General features: G+C 41.6%; 1 protein-coding gene across 1 annotated transcript in view; it reads left to right on the top strand.

Moving 5' to 3' along the window:
- Positions 1-8,995, top strand: part of LOC106879053 (integrator complex subunit 15) — a 20,580-nt gene that overhangs the window by 2,065 nt on the left and 9,520 nt on the right. Inside the window, exons 2-3 of the mRNA XM_014928477.2 lie at positions 6,430-6,620; positions 7,947-8,156. Coding sequence (XP_014783963.1) covers positions 6,438-6,620; positions 7,947-8,156 — 393 coding nt within the window. The 5' untranslated portion in view covers positions 6,430-6,437. The remainder of the gene's footprint in view (positions 1-6,429; positions 6,621-7,946; positions 8,157-8,995) is intronic.

Genomic DNA, 8,995 nt, shown 5'->3' with positions numbered 1-8,995 from the left:
CTCTCTCTCTCTCTCTCTTTCATCTCTATTTTTAATCGTCTTCTGTCATTCATACGTGTTCTTAGTTTTTCTCGTCTTTCTGGTTCTATATCCATTCTGTAATAAAATTAAAGGCAATCCTTCGGTATTGGTACACGCTGTCGTTCATCCATACAACCTTCCCTAAAGACAGATAAAGAGGCCAGGCTGAAAATAAAGTGAATGACATGTCTCCATATACCGACACTCTTTAGACCAATGCTGAGAGATCGACAAGTTAAATAAATAATGTTTTCTTAAAACAACCAGAAATGAGACTGATAAATGCTGTGTTGTTTTCTCTCGTGTAGTTTGAATAGTGACTGATAGAATGAGCTCTCACCGTCTTTCAAACAAGTACGTCACCAGTTATAACCAGGGGTTGGACCCAAGGAGAGGGTGCTGAGGGGCACGTACCCCCTCCTCCGGAAAAGAAGTGCGCCCTTTTAAATAATGTTATTTGGCCCTTTTCTCCTGTAAATGGATTCCATTCTGACCTTGTGCCTTCCCTTTGAAAAGGACTGCACCTGATAACTATCTCTCAACCATTGCAAGCACGTAAAACTATCTATGTATGAGAATATTGAAGACATTACGACTTCTTTAGTGTTGGTGTCATGAGAGGAGGTAGTTAGTGTATTCTGTGAAGTGGTTGGCAATATGAAGGGCATCCAGCTGTAGAAACCAGCCAAAAATGAAATGTATAAGAAATTGTGTGACCCTCAAACCAGTCAGTAAGTTTGAATAAGGATTGACTCGGGTAGTGATGACTTGTCAAACCTATGATAGCATGGGAAGCTGATATTAAATGATAATGGCATTGGTTATAACTTCATGTCTTGATCCAATAATTTGATATTTCTGTAATTCTATTTAAGGCTTCCCCTTGTAACAGCTAACCGTAATGCTGCTAAACCAGTCATTGGACATGGCACCTTCTTGTATAGCCTGAACGAATATACAGCTAAGTTGTATCCTCCTATGCCAGATATTTTAAGCATCTCAGTGGTAATTCCTGATGAACCAGGGGCTTTCCTTAACTTCATATCCTTAATTGCCTTATCTATCCTGCTGCTGTCAACTAGGTTAACTGGTCCCTCTGTTGGATTCACATTTGGAAGAGTCTTTTTCTCTTGTGCACTCTCCACATTTAATAACTTTACATAGTAGCACTTCATTGTCTCTTTCTTTTCAGAATCACTAAAATACAAGCATACCATTATCCATCCATACTTCTTTCGAAATCTCAGTTCTCTCTGAGACATTGTCTTGTAATCTAGAACACCTCAGTCCTCTTGTCCTCATGCTGTAAGACATTGGTAAACCTCTTCCTTTCTGCTTTTCCCCATGCTAAATAACCCTGTTACCTAGCTTCTCTCCTAACTACCTGACATAATTCATTGCTGACTCCATTTTCCCAGTCTTTTTAAGACTCTCTTTTTGTTTTTATGGTACTTTCTACTGCACTGTTCCACCACCATGTCATCCTGAATTGAGCTGAAACTTTGCTCCGGCCACAGATTTGGGCTTGTAGCCCTCGCAGGTTATCTCTTAAAAACTTCTAGTTGTCCTCTATGCTATTTGACATGACCTCCTTTTCCATCATCCAGTACTTCAACTTGTATTTCTCTGAATTTCTAACTGTTTAAGAGATCTTTAAGCCTTCATATCTTCCCTTTTGAAGCTGGTTGTGTCTGAGTCCTTAAGTCTGAAGTTACTAACTACTAACCAATGTTGAGTTGTACATTCTCAAGCACCTTCCTATTCTGTTTTCTGGTGAGAATGTAATCAATTTGGCTTGCGTGTCCACCAGATTTATTGCTGATTAATGAATGGGAGAAAGAGAGCCTGCCAAATGTTGACCCAACTGAGGGACCAGCTATTCAAATTGACAGTACCTTGGTAGATAAAGCAATTAAAGCTATGAAGACAGGGAAAAACCCCAGACCATCCGGAATCACCGCCGAGATGCTTAAAGTATCTGGTGGTGTAGGCTGTGGTATAGTTACCTGTATAATTAACCAGGTGATTCATGAAGGAGTCATATCCAATGACTTGTGTAGTTGCATTATAGTCAACTGCTACAAAGGTAAAGGTGACGCCTTAGATAGAAATAATTACAGAAGCATGAAGCAGTTGGATCAATTGTTGAAAGTCTTGGAGAGGGTCATAGCCCAGCTAATTAGGGAGAGAGTTAGTTTAGATGAGATGTAGTTTGGGATTGTGCCCGAGAGAAGCACCACTGATGTTATATTTCTGAAATAAATGTCACTGTTACATTATTTAAGACTAATCTTAGTTTAACAATCCTATCACATACTCCGACTCCTCTGATCATCTTATCAATCCATTTTCCTTCCAAAAGTATACCTCTACTGCCAACCCAGAAGAATTTATATCTATGTTCCTTGCTCAAGAGCAGTCTAGCTGAGGCTCTCCTCCCTTGTACCTCTCTTGCACATATCTACATCCCTTTGCTCTATAGCATTTCATCAATCTCACCAGACCTACCTTCCATTTTGCTACGGCACAGTCCAGCGGCACATGCATAGCTGTAATAAATTCCAATTTTTCCTTTCTGTCTTGGCAATTTCACATAGAAGAAAACTGTACCCCAAAGACTAGTTTTTACTTTCAAAGCCTATAAATACTTCAGCTCCTGGACGCCTGTTGTCTCTCTGGAAAGTTCACATGAGAACCACAACGGTGTCACTAATATTTCTACTCATCCAAACATTGTGATCAAAAAGAAAGACAAAAAAAAAAGAACTTGCTAATTAGCATGAAGTTTCTCATGAAGACTGTACTGTCTCCTCTCTTTTTTTTTTTCGTTACTATTATCACCACTACAGTGAAAGACTTGGGGATCACTATGTGCACTGATGCATCATTTCGTATGCACATTACCAAGATGGCAGCAAGATACAGAGAATTGGCAGGATGGGTATCAAGGTCCTTCAAAACGAGACCAAGAAACTATGTTGACCCTATGGAGAACCTTTATTCTCAGCTGCCTGGACTACTGCTCCCAGTTAGGGTCCCCACATAGTGCCAAACTAACTGCAGAGCTTGAAGCAGTCAGACGCCACTACACTAAAAAGATTGAAACAGTGCAGTGGATGAGCTACGGGGACAGGCTGTGAAAACTGTGACTTTACTCCTTGCAGTGAAGGTGCAACAGATATGTAATAATCTACATATGGAAAATTCTGGAAGGGCTTGTACCTAATTTTGGCATTGAGTGTTATACAAATGCCAGAACTGGATGGCATTGTATTGTACCAAAAGTACTATCCACTCCATCTAAATTCAGGACCAGGTACTGCAATAGTCTAGGGTTTAAAGGCCCACGGTTCTTCAATGCCCTGCCACAAAAATGAAGAAACCTGCATAAGGTAGAAGTAGATGTCTTCAAAAAGGAACTAGACATCTTCCTCTCCACAATACTAGATGAACCAAAGGCCTGACATGAGGTGCAGATGAGGGCAGCGGAATTAAACTCCCTTATAGACCAAATGGGCCAACAGCTGGGACAAAGGCACATACAGGAGAGGTGATGTGAAACACCCCAGACTGAGGAAAGACCATGGTAGTGCTCCAGCATGACCGCAGCCACATGGCTGAAATGAGGTGCAGCCTTTCAGCTTACCAGCCCCAGTCAAACCGTCCAACCCATGCTAGCTTGGACAACAGACATTAAATGATGTGTACAGGGACGCTGTCAGTAAGGTGAGGGTTGGCAATGAGTACAGTGAAGAATTCCGGATTGAGGTAGGGGTCCACCAAGGTTCAGTCCTCAGCCCCCTTCTATTTATCATAGTCCTCCAGACAATAACACAGGAATTCAAGACGGGATGTCCCTGAGAGCTCCTCTATGCTGGTGACCTTGCACTAATTGCTGAGTCACTATCAGAACTATAGAAGTTTCAGGTGTGGAAGCAAGGACTAGAATTGAACCAATGTCCTAATAATTGGGAAGGTAGACAAAACACAAACCCCTTCAGGTAGATGGCCCTGCTCAATCTGTAGAAACTCCATAAGATGTACCCAGTGTAAGCTATGAACACATAAGAGGTACAGCAATATCAAAGGAAGGCTAACTAACAAGATAGTTTTTGTATGTGGCAGATGCTCAGGAGCAATAAACACTGAAAATGTGCAGAAAACAACCTTTGCCACACTCCAGGGAGAAAAACTAGACGTAGTTGATAGCTTCCGCTACCTAGGTGACCAAGTTTGTAGCGGGGGAGGGTGCACTGAAAGTGTAGCTGCTAGAATAAGAATAGCCTGGGCAAAGTTCAGAGGGCTCTTACTTCTGCTGGCAACAAAGGGTCTCTCTCTCTCAGAGTAAAAGGCAGACTGTATGATGCATATGTATGAACCGCCATGCTACATGGGCCGTGACTGCTGATGACATGCGTAAGCTCGCAAGAAACGAAGCCAGTATGCTCCGATGGATGTGTAATGTCAGTGTGCATACTCAACAGAGTGTAAGTACCTTGAGAGAAAAGTTGGACCTAAGAAGCATCAGTTGTGGTGTGCAAGAGAGACGATTGTGCTGGTATGGACATGTGGCAAGAATGGATGAGGATAGCTGTGTGAAAAAGTGCCACACCCTAACGGTTGAGGGAACCTGTAGAAGAGGAAGACCTGGGAGGAGGTGCCTCCACAAAAAATTCCAAATTTTATTTAATTTGCTTTGTGGGAAAGACTGTTCCAACAAAGTCGCATATTGTCCTTGCCTTCAAAACGCGGAGTAGATGGAACAGGGACAACTGACGAAAGGTTATACTCTTTATGTTGCATGTCTCGTTTCTCTGTTTGTTTATTTCGTTCGAAAAATTTTGTTTTCTGTTTTCATTTCTCATTGTGTTTAACGTTTTTTTTTTTTGATGTCCTGTACCCATATATGCATGTATGTATACATATAGATGTAGGTATGTACATATATGTATGGATATATGCATATATATATATATATATATATATATATATGTATATGCATATACATATATGCACACACATGTATGTCTATACATATATTATTGGTTGCACATTACTGGAGTTTCTTTTAATTTGTAATTTAGTTTACTTTCACATGTGGTACACTGTAGCACACCAGCAAATAGACATCACTCTATTTGCATGTAAGTCAGTGACCAGTTTCTAGGTTACCCGTGTACATGCTATTTATAAACCACAATAATGGTGAAATGTTGACCTCTGCCTTTCCTGGTCACTTCAGGGTGAGTTGTCTCACCAGGCCCAGGATATATTGTTTTCTTTAACCCTTCGTGTGATGTAGGGAGCTTTCCCCAGACACTGCCCCACGGTAAATGGACATTTAAACAAAGTGCTCTTACTATGCATGTGCTACTGATAATGGTTATGCCGGTGGCACATAAAAAGCACCATCCAAACATGGTCGATGCCAGGTCCGCCTCACTGGCTCCCATGCCGGTGGCACGTAACATGCACCAACAAATCGTGGCCGATGCCAGTACCCACTGACTGGCTCTTGTGCCAGTGGCACATAAAAAGCACTATCTGAATGTGATCCATACCAAACCTGCCTGACTGGCTCCTGTGCTGATGGCATGTAAAAAGCACCCCCTACACTCTGTGTGTCTGTGTTTGTCCCTCCACCATCACTTGACAACTGATGCTGGTGTGTTTTTGTTCCTGTAACTTAACTGTTCTGTGTCTGTTTTGGCATCGTTTTTATACTTGGATGCTCTTCCTAACACCAACCACTGTGCAGAATGTACTGGATGGTGTTTTACATGGCACCAGCTGAGATGAAATCAGTTTCGCATGGTTTTTACAGCTGGATGCCCTTCCAAATGCCAACCACTTCACAGTGTGGACTGGATGCTTTTTACATAGCCCCCAACTCTGGCAGGGTTTGCTAACGATTCTGCTGGCTCACTGCCTTAATGTCCACTTTTTCACAGCAAGGTTAATAATGTGTATTTATTAATACCTTACATCTGCATTTATACTAACACTAAAGTAGTACTCTTGTGCTAATTAAAAATGTTTTCATCTTTAAAGACGAGGTGAGTGCTGGTGGCACATGAAAAACAACATTCGAGTGTGGTCATTGCCAGAACCACCTGACTGGCCCTTGTGCCGGTGGCATATAAAAGCACCCACTACACTCTTGGAGTGGTTGGCGTTAGGAAAGGAATCCAGCTGTAGAAACTTTGCCAGATCAGATTGAGCCTGGTGCAGCCTCTTGCTCACCAGTCCTCAGTCAAACCGTCCAACCCATGCCAGCATGGAAAGCGGACGTTAAACGACGATGATGAAGATGATGTTCATCTCAGATATTTTTAGATGAAGAAATTGGTATTGGAATATGTAAGGAGAAAATAAAAATAATAATAACGTTCTTCTCGTTTCTTTCAGGAGTTAAAATGTCCAACATTCTCAAGCGACTCAGCTATCTCGACTTCCCTGAGTGTACAAGGGAGGCCCTTCACTACCTGAGCCGCTGCCTGAGGAAAGAAACTGGTGGAATTCCAGGATTAGGAGGAGGTGGAGAAGACTATACTGTGGAAGTTTCTAGAGATTTCATTCATTTTGCCTGCAATCCAAAGGTATGTCTGTCTTTCAGTTTGCTCCATCATTTTCATCATCATCATATTTTCATTACTTGTTTTGTTATTTTTATTTTTTTAACCACAGGTCTAGCCTTGTTGAGCAGACTTATGAGTTGTGACCATCCCATTTTGTTCTTTTGTTTAAATAGAAGAACTACATTAGCCAAAGTCATCATCATTGTTTAACGTCCACTTTCCATGCTGGCATGGGTTGGACGATTTGACTGAGGTCTGGCGAACAAGATGGCTGCACCAGGCTCCATCTAATCTGGCAGAGTTTCTACAGCTGGATGCCTTTCCTAACGCCAACCACTCCAAGAGTGGGTGCTTTTTACATGCTACCAGCACAGGAGTCAGTCAGGTTGGCCTGGTATCAGCCACGTTCAGTTGGTGCTTTTTACATGCCACTGGCACGAGAGCCAGTGAGGCAGACCTGGCATTGACCATGTTCAGATGGTGCTTTTTATATGCCACTGGCTTGGGAGCCAGTCTGGGGGTACTGGCATTGGCCATGTTTGGTTTGTGGCTTTTATGTGCCACCAGCACAGGAGCCAGTCAGGCGGACCTGGCATTGACTACATTTGGATGGTGCTTTTTACGTGCCACCAGCATGGGAGCCAGTCGGTGGGCACTAGCCCCAGCTATGATATTGGTTTTACTTTACTCAACAGGTCTTCTCAAGCATATCATATTGACCGACGCATCAAGGGTATTCTTAACAGGGCCAGACATGCGTGGCTGTGATCTCACTTTAGTTTCCAGGTCTTCTCAGCAAAAGAAATATCATCATCATCATCGTTTAACATCCGTTTTCCATGCTAGCATGGGTTGGAAAGTTCTACTGGAGTCTGGGAAGCCAGGAGGCTGCACCAGGCTCCAATCTGATCTGGCAGAGTTTCTACAGCTGGATGCCCTTCCTAACGCCAACCACTCCGAGAGTGTAGTGGGTGCTTTTTGTTATATGTTATATAAAATTTTAGTAACAATCTTATATGGACCCTGGGTGAAAATCATTGATGTAAAAGTTTCACTTATTATCTCCTTTTGTTTCTTCTTGTGTTGGATATAGAAATAATGATGATGATGATGATGGTCATAGCTGGAATCCTTTTAAACATACATCAGCCTGCCTGGTTAGGGCTGACCTGGAACTAAACAACACCAATAAAATGAAAAATATATTGGCCAATGTAGTCTTGGGTGTATCACACCTGGAAAAAAACCCCCAAAACATTGGATGATCTCTATCTGTCTCTGTCTGTCTGTCTGTGTCTGTCTGTTTGTCTGTCTCTCTCTCAGTTTTGTTCTTAATTACTCTTTCAGCGACTCACTGCCATCCAAGAACTGCAGCTACTCGAAATTCTCTGCTCATACATCACTGACCAGAAGGAAAATGAAAGAAACAGCATATTTGCCATCATGTTTGCCGGGGAAGCGGCCTTGTTGAAAGTCAATTTGCTGACCAAGCTTGTTTCCATGGCAATGTCAATAAAGTGTACGGCTGTTCTCGACTGTACTGCTCTATGGATGCAGGTATCTAAACACACTCCTTGTTTTCACACTTCTTTAAATTTTTTTACCTTTATTTTCCCACGAGGAACCAGCACCAGTACATTTTATGTGGCACCGTGGTTTTAGGATATCATTTCTGTTTAGGTGGACAAGTCTTCTTGAGTACAGCAGTGCACCACATTTTCTGATCCTTTGCCCTCTCCTTCCTAAGGGGTTGATAAAAATAAATTAGCTGTCAGTGTACTCGAGTAACCCCCTCCCAACAGTGATAAAGTACTTTCTCTTAGCATACTTGTCATCATGGACAAATGTGCTATATTCTTGTTGGATTCATCATTATATCTAGTTTTTTCAAAACTCATTAACCAATAGTGTGTTGACTATGTTTGGTTTTCCTGATAATGGTATATCTTGATGCCTGTAAGCTGGCTTCTTGCTCTTATATGTATGCACATCTTCCAATTCATATGTGTACATCGTCTCTCACATACACACTGTCATATTCTTACACAATCTTTCCCAAATTTATACACACTCTCTTTCAATTTCACATACACTCTCTCTGTTTCACTCACACACATGCAACGGGTGACCCATGATAAAAGCATATAAAATATCTGTTACAATTCATGATGGACCACTAAATCCACAAGTTTTTTTTATTCTTTCTCCTTTTATTCTCTTCCTTTTATATTCTCTCTGTTTATTTCTTCGTGTTCCTTTCTGTCGAAGAGCGTAGGCTCGAAATGTAAAAGACTTTCTCACCTTCCCGAGCATCAAAATAATACACCTGCTTGTTGTTTATACACCTGTCTTCATCTTTTGTAAATTTCAACGATATATATATATATATATATATA

Source organism: Octopus bimaculoides, chromosome 5 (genome assembly GCF_001194135.2).
Source record: "Octopus bimaculoides isolate UCB-OBI-ISO-001 chromosome 5, ASM119413v2, whole genome shotgun sequence".
NCBI lineage: Eukaryota > Metazoa > Mollusca > Cephalopoda > Octopoda > Octopodidae > Octopus > Octopus bimaculoides.
This window is presented reverse-complemented; position numbering and strand designations above follow the sequence as displayed.